Consider the following 20,508-nt stretch of genomic DNA (forward strand, 5'->3'; position numbering starts at 1 on the left):
CCTATGGCATTCTTGAATAGTCAGGCCTTTAGATCCCAAAAGCAAAGCAAATCTACCCAGCAAGGAAACTATGGTGAGGATCCATCATACAATTGTGATCAGTCAACTTGTAATATCCTTGTCTTGAAATCAATTTCTTCAAAGTTAAGTCTATTGAAGAAGGCATCCTGCAGATTGCACAGCCAATTAATTATTTACTGCTCTGTCTCAGGGATGCCCATGAAGTCATTCCTTAAAGCTTTGATTTTACAATCATAGCTTAACTGGAGCTGTGTGCACCCATGTCTCAGGTGAAACCATGGCCAATAGTAATTGAGTTGAATTTTGGAATGGCTTTCCTTCTTCCAATTTCAGTCAGAGACTGACACCAGAATACTTTATCACTCACTTTCTTTACCTCTCTTCTAGATTGGTCCAAACCTGAGTTGCTGACTCTACACTGTTGATCATTTGAAGTCTTGCTCAAAGACCTTTCCTATTGTTCACACTGTTTTTCATGTACATAAATCACTCGGGACAATTATTTTCAACACAAATTTGACAGTTGAAGATTAATAAACAGACATTTAGGAGATTTCTCAATGGAGTTGGTAGCCATTAGAGCAGAAATTAATTCTGTTTTTCTATGAGTGGTCCTTGTGTTGCCTTCTTCAAATAATCTGGGCACACTTGCACAATAAAGGCATTGCTGTTGCTTCCTGCGTAATAGTTAAGTTGTGCTCATAAGCATCTTTACGGTTATCTTCTAACATTAATTGAATGTAAGCTCTTTCTCTTCATAAAGGCAATGGGGTTGGTATGGCATGGGTACGTCTGTAACTTCTTACATTCAATAAAATCCACTAATAAATGCAAAACACATGTTCCAAATTATTCACAGGCGCCTAGGGCTTCATAAAATAGTCAAAATCATCAGACCGGTTGTTAGAATTGCTTGAGATGATACCATGGTCCACCCCCATTAGAAATCTGACATGTTTTACTCAGAAATGCTTTGTGGAGCTCTTACAGGTCTACTCATCATTTTTTTTTAATGAGAGATGATGCTAAAGCCAGTAAAACCCAATGACTCATCAAGTCCTCACTTAAAGCTGTGTTCCTGGATATAGCAGCTATAAAATTAAACAACTTTAAGTGAATCACAGCTTCCTGCATAATGTTAAAACTGGAGTTCAGCTTCTTTGGGTTATTTCTTGCTCAGAAAAGTAAAGCAATAGAACAAGTTGAAATAATGTACCATATCTATGCAGTATGGTACATTCCTAGCTGCAGGAGTTTGCAAAAGAAAATAAATCAGTAAATATAAAAGAAACACGGTACAGTTAGGTGCTTCAGGACATATATCAGCAGAAAGCAACTCTAAGACACTAGGTTGAAATAGTGTACATTTCCAAATGCCAACGTATGTCAAAAAGATGACCTTTAACAGAAAAAAGTAATTCAAAATGTATAAGAAATACATTGCAAATGTAAGTAACGTTCTTTTTTCCCCCCAACCACCCTGTTCAGGTGGTGTTACATACCTCTAGAGCAGAAGGGACTTAAACCCAGGCTGTATTGTTCAGAGGTAAGGACAATACCACTGTGCCACAAGACCCTTAAAGTAACCCACAGTTATTTTCTAATCAACCTGCTCAGAGATGTTCTTCCTGGCTTAGAGGCAGGGACATTACCACTGCACCACAAAGGCCCCTAAAATAACCTTTAATTCTTTTTATCCAGAAATGTTGTTACACACAACTGAATGGTGTTTCTCCCCCTCGCCAAATCACCTGTTTTTTTTCTCTCATCTATTAACCATCTGAATATCATCTGTATTTCTAAATGAATAATTTAAGTACAAAATGTAGCAAATCTTTGTTAAAAGTACCCTCACATGATGAAGTTTTAATTGGGTCCATTCAGTAGAACTCCCTGCACTGACTAATGTCTGCCACTAGGTGAAGCTCAGGACTTCAGAGTAAGTTCAGAATGGAAGCCAGGGGAGACACTGACACCAATGACAAGAACAGAGGATGGGAACAGAAGCTGAGGGATTGGGGTTATGGAAAAGGACTAAGGGCAGGAGCAGGAAGTGGAGAAAAGCCAGGGAAAACTTCAGGACTTAATGTGGAAGCAGAAAGTAAAGGAATAGGTCTTTACAGCAGAAAAACCACAAATCAGGAAGTCTGTGGCAGTTGATGTCAAACTGAAAATCACAATAAATGAATCTGTTGTCACTGTTGATTAATGACATTTAAGTGAAACAATGTTCACTGAGTCAACTGTAAATGGGGACTCAGCAAAATGACAAAAGAGTTTGGTTGAGAAAACATAATTAAAATCAACAGCAGAGTGAAGCCAACTAATACATTCTGCGTAGGGCATCTGGAACAAGATCAAACAAGAGCAAATTCTTTCAAAGACTCAACCCATCCTTTGACAAAGCTACAGCTGCAAATGTGTGTCTGGAATTACATGTTTTAAGGCTCTGTAAGTAATACTAATGTAGTGTCTAGGCTGTCCTCTTCACCACAAAATATTTAGTTCTGGACTTTATAATTTAAATGACATGATACATCTGGTTTTATGTTGTGGTGTAGTATTATAGACCAAGTCACTTTCTGGTTCAGAACTTGTACTTTTCTCTTCACAATTTTTCTGGTATTTACTTTAAGGTGGGGGACTTACTCAAAGAATTGCTGACTTGCTGAAACAGTAATGTTGTTGGTGGTAATACTATCTGTGCAGGTCTCTTGAATATTCCAGGTATTGTTGCAGCTGTGCCAAGGCAGTGGGTTCTGAAAGGAATTGATGAGATAATACATAGCCCAGCAGATGATAAGATTGTAATATGTGCACATAACAAAGGAAATGGCCACTGTCGCTATGCCAACACCTGTAGGAAAAAGAATAGAAGACACATTTGCTGATCCTGAAAACATTGAAACTTGTAAAATTCATGATTCTTCTTACTGGCAAGTTAATAAAACAATCACAACAATGTTAAATGCCAAGCATTGCCCTCAAGTATGAAACTCACCATTTACCAAAGAGACATTGTTTTAATTTGGAGTCTCATAGTCTTACATCATGTTTTCACTGTCATGACATCTTAACCATCAGTTGTATAACATACAATAAAAACAGATTTCTTTTAACTCTTTATTTTTAAGCATTTGGCTTCTAATTAATGATCACTGGTAAATCAGTGACCTGCACTGACCTTTGAGCAGGGGACAGATTTTGGCTAAGGATTCAACTGGTCCAGTTCTTAAATATTGTCCAATAGATATTTCCAGATAGAGAAGTGGGATTCCGAGTAGCGCAAACATAATGAAGAAGGGAATCAAAAACGCTCCTAGAGGAAATGAAATGAATGAGATTAAAATGATTAAAATCTCAAATTAGGCCAGCAATTTGTGGTGTAGGGCAGCAGTGACATAGATTGAAGTACACTGGGCCTTGACACTTCATCTTTTAAATTAGATTTTTGCATTCTTTCCCCAGACCTTTCTGAGCCTCTTTTCACACTCAAAGATATTTTGCTTTCATTCAGGTTGATACTTGTCTGTGTATCTTCATTCCACTTTTGCTGAGACACTACATTGACAGAGAATGGACTCCAGTATGCTAATACAAATGTGAAAATATCACAAAATGGTCCCTCTCATTAGTTACTACCTATGTTCAATCCTACCCATCAGGTGAAAGGATTCACTTTTCCTGACGGAATTGTTTGAGCGACCCTTTGGCAGTCTACCTCTGGTGTTGATTGACATATGACCATCCTGAAAAGTCACCTTGTAAATTATCTCCTGATTTTTCCCATTTTGTTCCTTGATTTTCCTAACTGTCCCAGGTGTTATTGTGCAATAGAGTGGGACAGCTGCAGGAGATGTTCTCACTGTGAGCCAGCATGGATCTGATGAGCTACATGCCTTCCTTCAGTGCTGCAAGCATTCTCTTGATCTAATTGCAAGTCAGTTTATTATGCTAGGAACCTTAAATAATGTGTTAAGTGCTCCCTGCTGATCAAATCTAATCAAGGATTTTATATGGACTGAATATTGCCAAGTATAAGAAAAGGTTATTTCATGTACAAGGACCTGAATTCACACATTAGATTGAGTCTTGTTGTGGCACTGAGGATTATTTTGACAACTAATTAGAACTCTGGGCTGCCTCTTACCAGGAAGATCCATAAAAACCTAATTTCAATCTGGAAATGGCAAACTAAGAGGTCATCCTCTGGAGTCAGGACTCCAAGGGGCAGAGGTCACAACTGGTGAGAAGTGCCAACCAATCAGACACCAAAATCTCTTGTGCTCAGCAGTGAAACCAAGGAGGTGTGGGTGTGACCAGAGGATACTGCCTACAGGACCTGGATTGTGATGTGAGGGTGGAGAGATTTCTGTAGGCATGTGCCTTAGGGAGAGGACACCAGCGTTGTGTAGGAAAGGAAGACTCATCTCCATTTAAATAGTTAGTGTTTTGCTAAGAGCTAGTTTGTTTGGATAAAGCATGAGCTTTATACATAGACTGCTCTGGAACAAATAATCTTTTCATCTTCTTTTGGTTTGTGATGAAATGTGTCTTTAAAAGGGATTTGTTCTGCCTGATTCTCTGGTGTTGGTGTGTTGTAAACCTGGTGCTGAGGTGTCTGCTCTGTGGAAAAAGGAGCTTTGGTTTCTTCAAAAGAATTAGATGAAAGAAGCATGTGTGGGTGGAGTCACGCTCACAGAGACCCAAGGTTTCAGTTTTCCTTTCAGTTGTTGAAGTTGAGGGTTTGGATTTAAAGCTGCTGATACAGCTTTGTCTCTGCTGCTGCAAAAGCTTGAGTTCCCTCTCTGGTGCTTGATTCATTCTTTTGGTTTTTCCTTTCTCCTGGCCTGGAGAAAATACCTCCTGCCCAAAATCCACAAACCTGCCTGCCCCGGCCGACCCATTGTCTCAGCCTGCTCCTGCCCCACCGAACTCATCTCTGCATACCCTGACACGGTCCTGTCCCCCTTAGTCCAAGAACTCCCCACCTACGTTCGGGACACCACCCACGCCCTCCACCTCCTCCATGATTTTCGCTTCCCCGGTCCCCAACGCCTTATCTTCACCATGGACATCCAGTCCCTGTACACCTCCATCCCCCATCATGAAGGACTCAAAGCCCTCCGCTTCTTCCTTTCCCGCCGAACCAACCAGTACCCTTCCATTGACACCTTCCTTTGACTGACTGAACTGGTCCTCACCCTGAACAACTTCTTTTTCCAATCCTCCCACTTCCTCCGAACCAAAGGAGTAGCCATGGGCACCCACAGGGGCCCCAGCTATGCCTGCCTCTTCATAGGATATGTGGAACAGTCCATCTTCCGCAGCTACACTGGCACCACCCCCCACCTTTTCCTCCGCTACATTGACGAATGTATTGGCACTGCCTCATGGTCCCACGAGGAGGTTGAACAGTTCATCCACTTTACCAACACCTTCAACCCCGACCTCAAATTCACCTGGACCGTCTCAGACTCCTCCCTCCCCTTCCTAGACCTTTCCATTTCTATCTCGGGCGACCGAATCAACACGGACATTTACTATAAACTGACCGACTCCCACAGCTACCTACACTACACCTCCTCCCACCCTGTCCCCTGTAAAAATGCCATCCCATATTCCCAATTCCTTCGTCTCTACCGCATCTGCTCCCAGGAGGACCAGTTCCAATACTGAACAATCCAGATGGTCTCCTTCTTCAAAGACCGCAATTTCCCCCCAGGCGTGATTGACGATGCCCTCCACCGCATCTCCTCCACTTCCCGCTCCTCCGCCCTTGATCCCCGCCCCTCCAACCGCAACCAGGACAGAACCCCACTGGTCCTCACCTACCACCCGACCAACCTCCATATACAGCGTATCATCCGCCGTCATTTCTGCCACCTCCAAACGGACCCCACCACCAGGGATATATTTCCCTCCCCTCCCCTATCAGCGTTCCGAAGAGACCACTCCCTCCGTGACTCCCTCGTCAGGCCCACACCCCCACCAACCCAACCTCCACTCCCGGCACCTTCCCCTGCAACCGCAAGAAATGCAAAGCTTGCGCCCACACCTCCCCCCTTACTTCCCTCCAAGGCCCCAAGGGATCCTACCATATCCGCCACAAATTCACCTGCACCTCCACACACATTATTTATTGCATCCGCTGCACCCGATGTGGCCTCCTCTATATTGGGGAGACAGGCCGCCTACTTGTGGAACGTTTCAGAGAACACCTCTGGGACACCCGGACCAACCGACCCAACCACCCCATGGCTCAACACGTCAACTCCCCCTCCCACTCCACCAAGGACATGCCGGTCCTTTGGACTCCTCCATCGCCAGGCCATAGCAACATGACGGTTGGAGGAAGAACGCCTCATCTTCCGCCTAGGAACCCTCCAACCACAAGGGATGAACTCAGATTTCTGCAGTTTCCTCATTTCCCCTCCCCCCACCTTGTCTCAGTCAAATCCCTTGAACTCAGCACCGCCTTCCTAACCTGCAATCTTCTTCCTGACCTCTCCACCCCCACCCCACTCCGGCCTATCACCCTCACCTTGATCTCCTTCCACCTATCACATTCCAACGCCCCTTCCCCAAGTCCCTCCTCCCTACCTTTTATCTTAGCCTGCTGGACACACTTTCCTCATTCCTGAAGAAGGGCTCATGCCTGAAACGTCGATTCTCCTGCTCCTTGGATGCTGCCTGACCTGCTGCGCTTTTCCAGCAACACATTTCTAGCTCTGATCTCCAGCACCTGCAGTCCTCACTTTCTCCTTGGAGAAAATAGCAAGTGAGGGAAATCTGTTTTGCTGAATTTGCCTTTGCTAAATGGTAGGATTTTGGAATGCTGCCACACTGGAACAGTTGATGACTAGTAGTTAAAAAATATATATCTCTTAAGTAAACAGAGTTACACTAATTCTTTTTTTTTGTTTATACTTTAACAGTGGTATAAGAATAAACTGTGTTTTTCTGAAAGTCTAGTAGAGTTGACCAATCAAATCACATATACCTTAAATTAGCTTTTAAATAAGATAAAAGTGAGGGTCTCGGCCATCTCCTTGATATGTTTTGAGGGGATTTGAGCTGGTCCACAACAGGTTTGTTAATTTTACAGTGACATTCTCTGGTTCTGTGCTCACAGGTTAAAATATCACTTTTCACCTATTCTTGTCAGCATTTTAGAAATGTGGAGTATATCCTTTTTCATTTCTGTACTGTCAAGAAACATTTAGTTCTAGGTTGAACAGGATCCATGCACATTAGAATAACTTGGAACTCAAGTCTCATTAAAAAACATCAGGACATAGTTTTAATTTTGGGCAATACTAGTAATGACATGGTGGTGGCACGGTGGCTCAGCGGTTAGCACTACGGCCTCACAGTGCCAGGGACCCAGGTTTGAGTCCAGCCTCGGGTGACTGTCTGTGTGGAGTTTGCACATTCTCCCCATGTCTGCGTGGGTTTCCTCCCAAAGATGTGTACCTTAGGTTGATTGACCATGCTAAATTGCCCGTACTGTGAAGGTTAGGTGGGTTAGCCATGGGGAATGCAGGGTTACAGGGGTCGGGGTGAGTCTGGGTGGGAGGGTTGGTGTGGACTCGATGGGCTGAAAGACCTGCTCCCATACTTTAGGGATTCGATGACAAAACTGCAACATGTGGTAGCAAAGTAACTGCCCATCTTAGAGCTGTCCCAATATGAACTTCTAAAGTGGAACTATAAATCAGCGAAGATATAAAACTGGCTATCGATTCATTATCATGCACTTTACACCACTGGCCAATGTCAAAATAACCTCCTTACTGTTATTTGCAGAACCCACTCCAGCCTATCAGTGGAGTTTTGGAGGAAGGATATTAAAATTCCCACACAATAGTGAAAACACAGACCAAACAATGATCAATAAGACTTTTTAATAACTGACACAGAATTTTTTTTAAAATTCATTCTGGTCTCACTGGCTAGGCCAGCATTTATTGCATGTGCTTAATTGCCCAGATGGTAGTAAAGAGTCAACCACATTGTTTTAGGTCTGGAGTCACATGTAAGCCGGTCGGGAAAGGATGATAGGTTCCTTCCAGAAAGGATATTAGTGAACCAGATGGGTTTTTCCAATAACTAGCAACAGTTTCATGGTCATCATTGGACTTTAATTACAGATTTTTATTGAATTGAAATGTCACCATCTGCCATGACAGCATTTGAACTTGGCGCCTCAGAACATTACCTGGATCTCTGGGTTAATAGTGTAGACCATCACTTTCCCTTTATAGATCATTGCAATGTATCCAATAACGCATTGGCGTCTTTAGTTTTACATTGACTGGGTACATTAAGTAACTTGTCAGTGACCACATTTGTTGCTTTTCCCCTCTTCTTTCTTTTTTGGTGAACCCACCACCAAATTAACTAATGGAAAGAATTAAACATTAACAATGAACAAACATTGCCCACCTTGGGAAGTGCAGTAATAACAAAATTAGAGGAAGGTAGGGAGACAGAAAGGAGATTAAATTAAAATGGAGTTGGAGGGAGACAACCAACAATGTATTTTTTTTCCCAATAAACACATTCAGAGGTATTACAATGAACCTCTGGAGCAGATTGGAACTTGAACCTGATTTAGAGGTAGGGACACCACTACCTCACCAGAAGAGCCACAACAACATTTCTTTGATATGCCCAGAAGTCCTATCACGTACAATGGAGAGACTTTCACACCACCTAAATCAGTGTGCGGTTTTTTTCCCCCTTTGAGGTGGCACAGTGGTTAGCACTGCTGCCTCACAGCGCCAGAGACCCGGGTTCAATTCCTGCCTCAGGCAACTGACTGTGTGGAGTTTGCACATTCTCCCCGTGTCTGCGTGGGTTTCCTCCGGGTTCTCCGGTTTCCTCCCACAATCCAAAGATGTGCAGGTCAGGTGAATTGGCCATGCTAAAATTGTCCATAGTGTTAGGTGAAGGGGTAAATGTAAGTAATCTAAAAATAATTACTATGCACTACCCATAAAAAACACCTGTGTAGCCAATTCAATATTTACAAGCAAAGCCCACTATGTGCAATGTGGACAATCAAATTGTGGGGGGTGGGGGAGGTTAGGGAGAAAGGAAGGGCCTAAATCAAACTGGAGTTGGAGGAGGAATCAGCTTTTTTTTAATCAACGACATGTGATATCCACCATATGTTCACTTTTAAGCTCCACTTAATCCTTTGGGATGGCCAATCAAATACTAGAGGAAGCACTTTGTAATACCTGCACATTTATTGTACTAAGCCCCACGAACCCATCTAAAAGTGGCATTTTTGAGAATAATTTCACCATCATGGAGCAGATCAATTTAACCTCCTGATTAGTTTATGGCTCGTGTCTACTGGTGTGGATTAATAGTTTCTAATTTATTCCAATAGTATTATTTTCTGGTTGTCAACCATTGCTTATCACTCAGTCGCCATGCTGTGCTTACATCAGAATCATTAATCCCTCACTGCAGATGCCATTGGGAATGAACTAAATCGAATGTCTGGTTGTCACTGTTCATACTGACATGAAGAGCTGGCGAGTAAAGATGAGTAAAACCAGAACGAAACTGTCTCAATAAATTCTCATGTTACTTTCAAATAAGCACGTCCAACAGAGAAATGAGAAACCTGTACTTGTTTTGAAACTACAATGTTGTCGGGAGTGTGCTCAATTGCTTGATATTTCATTGTAATATTCCTTACATTTTGCATATATTATTTTAATGTTTTTTGAAGGTAACTAACCTATAATGATATGATATTATTATGTAGCGTACTCCTCAACAGACACTATCTAACTCTCTGGGATGAGACCTCTTCTCTGTAGAAGATCCCATTCATTCAGAAAGACCTTTGCCACATCTATCGTGACAAAGACCTCAAAGTGTACTTTCCAGTCCTGGATTAACTGTTGGCACAAGAAAGCCATCACTGGAGGGTCAATCCATTCATCTACAATTGTCATCACTGCAAACTCCAGCAAGAGCTATCCCTTAGAATGAGCGAAAATACACAAGGCTATTACTGCAGTTATCCATAAATGTCTCATCACATTCACCTCCATGGAACAAACTCAGAATTTGTTCACTGGCCAGTAAGTGGCTAAACAAAAGAATTCTTTTTTTCCTGTTTGTTGGTGGAATGTGGCCAGTATTTATTGCCCATTCTTAACTTCTGTTGAGAATGTGATGGGTAGTTGCCGATCTGAAGTGCAGTGCAGAGTGTGTGATATAGGTATCCCTAAAGTGCTGTAAGGTGGAGAGATTGAGGATTTTCACTCAGTAACAACAGGCTCTGAAATGTATGTGATCTATATGTCTGATGCTCTTGCCCTTTTGGGTATAGAGGCTATCACAACGCAGAGATGGTGCATCGGTGGTGGGCAGGAGTGAAGGTGGTGGATAGGGTATCTAATAAGTTGCTTTGTCCTGGATGTTGTCAAGTATCTTAAGTATTATTGGAGATATATTCATCCAGGTAAATGAAGAATATGCTGTCACACTCACACCTTATGCCTTGCAGAAAGGCTTTAGGGAGGCAGGCGATAAGTTATTTGCTGCACAATGCCAAGCTTCTGTGCTGCCTTATAGCCACAGTATTTATATCATTCCAATTACATTTATGGTCAATGTTGATGCTCAGGATTTTGCTGGTTTATGGGAATTAACAATAAAAACCCATTGGATGTCAAGGTGAGGTGATTTGACTCGACTCTCAGATGGTCATTGCCTGGCAATTGATTGGCACAAATGTGACCTGCCATATATCAGCTCAAAACTGAGTACCATTCATTGCTACAGATGACTTCAAGCTGACAAGTTGTAAAGTTAACTGCACAATCATCAGCAAATATCCCTACCTCCACCATATGATGGAACGCAGATCATTGTTGAAGTAGAGTCATAGAGTCATAGAGATGTTGCGCATGGAGACAGACCCTTTGGTCCAACTTGCCCATGTTGGTCAGATATCCCAACCTAATCTAGTCCCATTTGCCAGCATTTGGCCCATATCCTGCCAATGTCTTCATATTCATAGACCCATCCAGAGATCGTTTAAATCTGTAATTGTACCAGCCTCCACTGCTTCCTCTGGTAGCTCATTCCATACATGCACCACCCTCTGATGAAAAAGTTGCCGCTCAGGTCTCTTTTATATCTTTCCCCTCTCACCCTCAACATATGCCCTCTAATTCTGGACTCCCCCATCCCAGTGAAAAGACCTTGCCTGCTTATCCTATCCATGCGTCTCATGTTCGTATAAACCTCTATAAGGTCACCCCTCAGCCTCCCACACTCCAGGGAAAATAGCCCCAGCCTATTCAGCCTCCCTCTATAGCTCAAATCCACCAACCGTGGGGGCAACATTTTTCAGAACCCTTTCAAGTTTCACAACATCCTTCCGATAGGAAGGAGACCAGAATTGCATGCAATATTCCAAAAGTGGCCGAACCAGTGTCCAGTACAGCCCAACTCCTATACTGAATGGTCTGACCAGTGAAGGAAAGCATATCAAACGCCTTCTTCACTATCCCACCTACCTGCAACTCCACTTCCAAGGAACTATGAACCTGCATTTCAAGGTCTCTTTGTTCAACATAGTTGGGCCTTGGAAAACCCTGAGAAACTCTTGTAACAATACCCTGGTACTGAGATGATTGACCTCCAACAACCACAATCACCTTCTTTTGAGCTAGATCTAGCTCAAACAGTAGGAATTTTTATTCCTGACTCCCAAGTGACTTCAATTTTGCTAGGGCGCCCTGATTTGGCCAGTTGCTGTGTGGAATTCAAAACTAGCCACCTCACCTCACCTCTGGAAGTCAGCTGTTTTGTGTATAGAATATAGAACATTGGACATAGAACATTACAGCACAATACAGGCCCTTCGGCCCTCGATGTTGCACCGCCCTGTCATGCTAGTCTGAAGCCCATCCCACCTACACTATTCCATGTATGTCCAAATGCCTGACCAATGACGACCTAAATGTACTTAAAGTTGGTGAATCTACTACAGTTGCAGGCAAAGCATTCCATACCCTTACTACCCTGAGTAGAGTAACTACCTCTGTCATCTGTCTTATACCTATCTCCTCTCACTTTAAAGTTGTGTCCCCTTGTGTTTGCCATCCCCATTCTTGGAAAAAGGCTCTCGCTGTCCACCCTATCTAACCCTCTGATTATCTTGTATGTCTCTATTAAGTCACCTCTCAACCTTCTTCTCTCTAACGAGAACAGCCTCAAGGCCCTCAGCCTTTCCTCGTAAGACATTCCTTCCATACCAGTAAATCTCCTCTGCACCCTTTCCAAAGCTTCCACATCCTTCTTATAATGTGGTGACCAGAACTGTACACAATACTCCAAGTGCGGCCGTACCAGAGCTTTGTACAGCTGCAGCATAACCTCCTGGTTCCGGAACTCAGTCCCTCTATTAATAAAGGCCAAAACACTGTATGCCGCCTTAATAACCCTGTCAATCTGGGTGGCAACTTTCAGGGATCTGTGTACATGGACACAGAGATCTCTTTGCTCATCTGCACTCCCAAGAATCTTACCATTAGCCCAGTACTTTGCATTCCGATTACTCCGTCCAAAGTGTATCACCTCACACTTGTCCACGTTAAACTCCATTTGCCACCTCTCAGCGCAGATCTGCATCCTATCTATGTCTTTCTGCAACCTACTATATCCTTCGTCACTATCCACAACTCCACCGACCTTAGTGTCGTCCGCAAATTTACTAACCCACCCTTCTAAATTCTCATCAAAGTCATTTATAAAAATGATGAACAGCAGTGGACCCAACATCAACCCTTGCGGTACGCCGCTAGTAGCTGGACACCAAGATGAACATGTTCCATCAACTACCATCCTCTGTTTTCTTACAGCAAGCCAATTACTGATCCAAACTGCTATGTCTCCCACAATCCCATTCCTCTGCATTTTGTATAATAGCCTATTGTGGGGAACCTTATCGAACGCCTTGCTGAAATCCATATACACCACATCAACCGGTTTACTCTCATCTACCTGTTTGGTCACTTTGTCAAAAAAGTCAATAAGTTTCGTTAGGCATGACCTACCCTTCACAAAACTGTGCTGACTGTCCCTGATCTAGATGGTTATAAATCCTATCTCTTACAACCTTTTCCAACACTTTACCAACAACTGAAGTGATTACCAGGGTTGTCTCTACTACCCTTTTTGAACAAGGGAACCACATTTGCTATCCTCCAGTCCTCTAGCCATTCCTGTAGATAATGATGATTTGAAGATCAATGCCAAAGGCTTGGCAATCTCTTCCCTGGCTTCCCAGAGGATCCTAGGATAGATCCCATCTGGCCCAGGGGACTTGTCTATTTTCACACGCTGCAGTATTTTTAATACCTCTTCCTTGTGAACCTCAATCTCTTTTAGTCTAGATGCAAGTATCTCTGTATGTTCCTTGCCAACATTTTCATTTTCCATAGTGAACATTGTCGAAAAATATTTATTTAGTGCTTCCCTATCTCCTCTGACTCCACACACAACTTCCAATATTATCCTTGATTGGCCATAATTTAACTCTCATCATTCTTTTATTCCTGACATACCTATGGAAAGCCTTAGGGTTAACCCTGATCCTATCCGCCAACAACTTCTCATGTGTCCTCCTGGCTCTTCTGAGCTCTATTTTTAGGTCTTTCCTGAATTCCTTGTAACCCTCAAGTGCCCTGACTGAGTTTTCATATTTTGTCCTAACATAAGCCTTCTTCTTCTTCTTCTTGACCAGGGATTCCACTTCCTTAGTTAACCACGGCTCACACGTTCTATATTTTTTTAGATTATATTACATTACAGCGTGGAAACAGGCCCTTCGGCCCAACAGGTCCACACCGCCCCGCCGAAGCGCAACCCACCCATGCCCCTACATTTACCCCTTACCTAACACTACGGGCAATTTAGCATGGCCAATTCACCTGACCTGCCCTCAGCTGTAACGCTTGCTCGGTGGAGTATACCTATCCCTTTCCATCACTAAAGTAAACTTGACAGAATTGTGATCGCTGTCTCCAAAGTGCTCACCCACTTCCAAATCTAACACCTGCCTAGGCTCGTTACCCAGTACCAAATCTAATGTGGCTTCGCCCCTTGTTGGCCTGTCTACATACTGTGTCAGGAAGCCCTCCTGCACACATTGGACAAAAACTGACTCATCTATAGTACTCGTACTGTAGTGATCCCCGTCAATATTTAGATAGTCAAAGTCCCCCATGACAACTACCCTGCCTGTCTCACTCCTATCGAGAATCATCTTTGCTATCCTTTCCTCTACATCTCTGGGACTATTCAGAGACCTAGAGAAAACTCCCAGCATGGTGACCTCTCCTTTCCTGTTTCTAACCTCAGTCCATACTACCTCAGTTAATGGGTTCCCAAACATCCTTTCTACAACTGTAATATTGTCCCTGATCAACAATGCCACACCTCCCCCTCTTCTAACATCTTCTCTGTTCTTACTGAAACATCTGAATCCCGGAACCTGCAACAGCCATTCCTGTCCCTGCTCTATCCATGTCTCCGTAATGGCCACAACATCGAAGTCCCAGTTACCAACCCACGCTGCCAGTTCACCCACTTTATTTCGGATGCTCCTCCCGTTGGAGTATACACACTTCAAACCAGGTTCTCGCTTGCCAGTGTCAGATAGTTGATTTGGGAACTCCCTACTCTCATCCTCTTCTGTACCTGTCCTACAATTTTGATTCCCATCCCCCTGCTGTATTAGTTTAAATCCACCTTAATAGCTTTAGCGAATTTTCCACCCAGGATATTGGTACCCCTCTAGTTTAGATGAAGACCATCCTGCTTGTAGAGGTCCCACCTACCTCAGAAAGAGCTCCAATTAATCAAAAACCCGAAATTCTCCCTCCTGCACCATCCCTGTAACCATGTGTTCAACTCCTTTCTCTCCCTATTCCCCACCTCACTAGCACATGGCATGGGCAGCAAACCAGAGAAAACAACTCTGTTTGTCCTAGCTCTAAGCTTCCATCCTAGCTCCCTGAATTTCTGCATTAAGTCCCCATCTCTCTTCCGACCTATGTCATTGGTGCCAATGTGGACCACGACTTGGGGCTGCTCTCCCTCCCCCCCAAAGGATCCCAAAAACACGATCAGAGACATCACGCACCCTGGCACCCGGGAGGCAATGCACCAACCGTGAGTCTCTCTCGTCCCCACTAAACTAAAACTGTATAACACCCATCCAATTCTACTCCAATATCCAACATTCCTGGAATCTAATCTGTAATACAAAGGCCATTAACAGCAATAAGGGAGGCTTGTCATCCATTGCCTTACTTGCTTGATTCCCAGACCAAGGAAAGGTCCTCGGATATTTCAACTATGATCATCGTGACCTCCAGCAGGAAGGGGATTGAACTCTACTCCACTGCATTGAGTTAAATGCGCGTAGGACACAGACCACTCAGAGCCAGTAATTTGCCTCTCTCTAGGCTGAGAAAAACATCAATCAGAGTATTTTCCCTTCCAAGGGGCCCACAAAATAAACAGTTTGATCTATCTGACGTGACCCTGTTGTGATTAATGTGCCGTGCATCAAACACTATTATTCCATGGGCTATCACAAGTATATAAATGATCAGCTGAAATATCAAGATGGTATGTTTGCCTGACTTTGACTGCTGGTTGGTGAAACAAGTATATAATGAAATACAAGTGGGCGGCATGGTGGCACAGTGGTTAGCACTGCTGCCTCACAGTGCCAGGAGACCCGGGTTCAATTCCCACCTCTGACTGTGTGGAGTTTGCACATTCTCCCCGTGTCTGCATGGTTTCCTCCGGGTTTCCCCCCACAGTCCAAAAACATGCAGGTTAGGTGAATTGGCCATGCTAAATTGCCCATAGTGCTAGGTGCAGGGTAAATGTATGGGAATGGGTGTGGATGGGTGCGCTTCAGCGGGTCGGTGTGGACTTGTTGAGCCGAAGGGCCTGTTTCCACACTGTAAGTAATCTAAACAAGAAAATTCATTCACGCAGAAGTCATTCAACCTCACTCATTCTTTGTGCAGGATTGATACAAATTCTGGCAATTTTTATTCTCAAATTTTCAATATTACAGCATTTAACTCTCTTTCCCAGCAATATGAACAAACCTTATCTCATAAAATGAAATTAACAAACTTCACTGAGACAATCTCACATTTGAAATTTTATGTTTCTTCACAAAAGTCAAGAAATTATGGTTAATATACATTAATTTCAAGATGTTTAAGAATCAGTAATAATCCCAGAGTTTGTGCGGTGCACAACAATCAACAGACAGGAGTGTTCCCTCCCAGTTGGGGAACACTTCAGTGGCCCAGGACATTCGACCTCAGACCTTCAGGTGACTATCCTCCAAGGCGGACTTCGGGACAAGCAGCAGTGAAAAGTAGCTGAGCAGAGGCTGATAGCTAAGTTCAGTACCAGTAGGGAGGGCTTCAATCGGAACCTTAGGTTCATGTCACATTACAGGTGACCACCATTGCATTATACACACACACAGACACACACACAGACAAACACACACACACACACACAAGGACACACATATACGCAGACATGCACACAGACATTCACACACACCCTTACAGACACACACATCCCACACCCACACAGGCATCCTCTCAGAGACTTAGACTACTCCACAGTCATGCACACACATATACACTCTCTCTCACAGACACTCACAAGCCCCCCACCCCAGGCACGCGCACACAGTCAAAGACCAACGTGCACATATATATTTTGTAGGATGAATTTGTACTTGCAGAGTTGCATTGTACTTTGCTCAAAAACTACATGAATTCATGTAAAACTCTGTTTTCTCACTTTTTAGATTAGAATCACTCTAAACATCGTGGCATAGACAGAGAACACAGGGGGCTATCACCTTCAACATATTGTCTAGCTAATGCCCATTGTTACAGCTAACCTGAGAATGCAACTTTTAAAAAAAGGTTTTGTGATTTACACATGAAAGAAGTGAAACTATCATGGTATTCGAACAGATGAAAGACTAAACAGACAATCAAGGTATTTTTCAATGTATAATTTCAGTTACATCACACTGTAAATTTTTGCTATAAATTCTGTGCCTTAGAATTGTGTCTTCCACTGTCACCTGACAAAGGAGCGTCGCTCCAAAAGCTAGAGTGCTTCCAATTAAACCTGTTGGACTATAACCTGGTATTGTTTGGTTTTTGGCTTTCTTCAGACTTTGATTACTTTTACTATAGAGAGAAAGAGACACACACACAAAGTCTGCTTCTTACAGTCCAGAAAATGACTGCGCCTGTCTCGATGAAACCCCACATCACCTGTTCAGTGACCTGGAGCCACTCAGAATTGTCATCAGGCTGAATAACCTCTAGCATCTACAGCGGGTCACAATTGCACTAACCAATCTGCACACTGTTGCCGGCCATATGCCATGCAATTTTATCTCATCTCCTCTGCTGCCTCCAAAGCAACGGCATAAACATACCTCACAATGAGGCTCTCAAACTTGTTTTAACAGAGGAGCAGACCCTTCAATTGACCTTGGTTTTAAAACAGTCCCTTTCCCTTTTCAGTTCACAATAAAAAAGTAAAGAAAAATAAGATGTGACCTTTGCAAAATCCATTTGGTATAACAAAAGCTGATGTTTCTTTAAGTTTTCAAGTCAATGTTACTTGCAGTACCCCTTCAACACATGAGTTGTAGTGAGTGTTGGAGCTGCCTGTTTTTGAGACAAAAAAACTTGCATCATCATAAGTGAAAAAAAATGGTGCCTTTGAGAAAGTGTCTTTCCAAGGCAGAAGGGAGCTTTACCTAAACAATAAGTTACAATAAACATTCAAGGATGAATGTATCGAAGGTTTATAACAAAATACAGAAGAAATAGTGAAATTGAAACTCAAAAGCATTGAAAAATCACTACCTAAGTAATTAATTCTAGTCTCATTAAGGATGTGTTCAGCCATCAAAACAGCAGCTAAAGTTATCTTGCAGAAATTAGCTCTCTCTTTGAAAGTATTTACAATATTAATACGTTCTAGTTAAAGATTCTTTGAATAATCACAAAGTATGCAACTTAATTGTAAAACATTAAAGAGATGCCTGGTGTATTTTAGCTAAAAAAAGTTAGCAATAGAAATAATTTTAAAACTGATAATAAATATTAACATTAAGTTTTTATAACAGAATCAATGGTTTTTTTTATATATTAAAAGGGTTATGGGAATTTGATCATTGATAGCCAGTACAATGGACAATAGAATTTAAGCACTCCTTAGAGATACACGTGACTGAAAGATGACAGCCAGAAGCTTTGGAATGCAATGTAGAAAGATGACAAGGCTTCGAGATTACAATAATTGTTAAACATAATTTTAAAAAAAATAACCTAGTGCTGTCCATGGGAGTGTCCATCATTGATCAGGCGTTTTATAAGATTGGTCCTACAGAAGGCAAGGGATGGTACAGTAACCATGCTGTGCATGATCATTGTAACTCAAAATGGATTTAAAAATCACACAACGCCAGTTTATAGCCCAACAGGTTTATTTGGAGGCACGAGCTTTTGAAGCGCTGCTTGTTCATCAGGTGGTTGTGGAGCAGAATCATATGACACAGAATTTATAGCAACAGGATTACAATCCCATGGAATGTCATATTAAATAAATGTAGCTTCACATCAAAGCCTGATTCAAGGAAGATCCTTTGGCCGGCTCCCTGCATTAACTGGTGTTTGCTCGAATAGGAGTCATGTATCCCATCTACCTCCTGTGTCTTTGTCTCCAGTCGGGGGAATCTCGCTCCTACAGTGAGGAATGAAACACTACTGACTCTATCAATGTGATCTTCTAACTGAGTGATTGAATATGAATCTGTTTATTTTACTGTATTTTCTGCTGACTTTGCAAGATCTAGTTGTTTATTTTCCTCCCTCATCACAAATCACTCGTGTTTTTTTTAAACCAACTGACCACCACGAATAAATTACTCATATCCTTCAAATGGCTCATTTTTGTGCAGATCATCAAAAGTGAAGGGGAGGTCGGATTTTTTTTCCCCCAATTAAACCGTTCCAGAGATGTTACTACCCACCTATGGAGTAGATAGGGCTTGAGCCCAGGCATCCTGGTCCAGGGGTAGGGACACTGCCACTGTGCCACTAGAGAGCTCGTAGCAAGGGAGTGTATCCACATTAGGAAATAAAATCATGTGTGAGCTCCAATTGCTATGACATGGGTCAATCAAGTGATTTTCTGGCGTGTATTTCATCTTCATTTCCACCTTAGCTTGTTCTACACAATCTAAATGAGACAACTCTTAGTGAGGGCTTGTGTAGTAATGTGCTTATTTCTGAGTGATTAAAGCCCCACTTTCTCCAGCAGCCTATTCCAGCATATCTAAACCGATTGAGTAAATATCCCTGACATGTGTATTATTTTATTGGTCTTTATCACCTCCATCCACATCATACTAGTATATTTCTGCAGATATCCTTCAATTTCCTAAAAAACCTTACTTGATCTTCCATAGATCAATTCAAATGGATTGTACTACTTGGATTCATTCAGAAAATCTCTGGTTGCAATTAACAAAAAAAAAATCCAATCATTTATCCCAATCCTGTGGGTATTTGTAACAATATGCCTTGATCATTGTCTTGAGAATCTGATGGTATTTCTCCAAAGCTTTGTGGGTTCATGGATATTATGTAGTGATTCAAACTGTTAATATCCAAATTGCTTATGTTCTAAAAAAATTAAGACATAACATTAGAATCAGAATGTCTACAGAATGGAAACAGGCCCTTCAGCCCAGCAAGTCCACCCTGACCCTCTGAAGAGTAATCCACCTAGATCCATTCCCTTACCCTATTACTCTACATTTACCCCTGACTAATGCACCTAACCTACACATCCCTGAACACTATGGGCAATTTAGCATGGCCAATTCACATAAACTGCACATCTTTGGACTGTGGGAGGAAACCAGAGTGCCCAGAGAAAACCTGCATAGACACAGGGAGAATGTGCAAACTCCACACAGACAGTCACCCAAGGTTGACTCAAATCTGAGTCTCTGGAGCTGTGAGGTAGCAGTGCTAACCATTGAGCCACTGTGCCACTCTATTAGGACCTAGATCCAATTGTATTTCTGTTGTTAGTTCATTAACAAGTTAAAATCTGAGCTAATTAATTTATCACTACTTCAGCTGCAATTGTCCTCAAAGGCACAACTTTTGGAAATTGAGTTCTCCTCTCCAAATCTAGAGGATGTATTGATGTTTTGCTTTCATTTTCAGTCATGGTCATATCCAGTCTACCACAATCTCATGAATAGTTCTTCTAAATTTGGTATGGGTATTAAAGATGTTAGTTTGATTAGATGTGGACATGTTCCTACATTCCTATGTGAGTTATAGGGAGAGGCTG

At 42.4% G+C, this 20,508-nt stretch overlaps 1 protein-coding gene across 2 annotated transcripts in view; it reads right to left on the bottom strand.

The window, feature by feature from the left end:
- The window catches only part of LOC140491437 (sodium- and chloride-dependent GABA transporter 1), a 110,429-nt gene that overhangs the window by 73,559 nt on the left and 16,362 nt on the right, over positions 1 to 20,508 (bottom strand). For both annotated transcript variants that reach the window (XM_072589604.1, XM_072589605.1), the window contains exons 2-3: positions 3,206 to 3,340; positions 2,671 to 2,878 (exon numbers count right to left, since the gene is read on the bottom strand). In XM_072589604.1, coding sequence (XP_072445705.1) covers positions 2,671 to 2,878; positions 3,206 to 3,340 — 343 coding nt within the window. The remainder of the gene's footprint in view (positions 1 to 2,670; positions 2,879 to 3,205; positions 3,341 to 20,508) is intronic.

Source organism: Chiloscyllium punctatum, chromosome 19, assembly GCF_047496795.1.
Source record: "Chiloscyllium punctatum isolate Juve2018m chromosome 19, sChiPun1.3, whole genome shotgun sequence".
Taxonomy (NCBI): domain Eukaryota; kingdom Metazoa; phylum Chordata; class Chondrichthyes; order Orectolobiformes; family Hemiscylliidae; genus Chiloscyllium; species Chiloscyllium punctatum.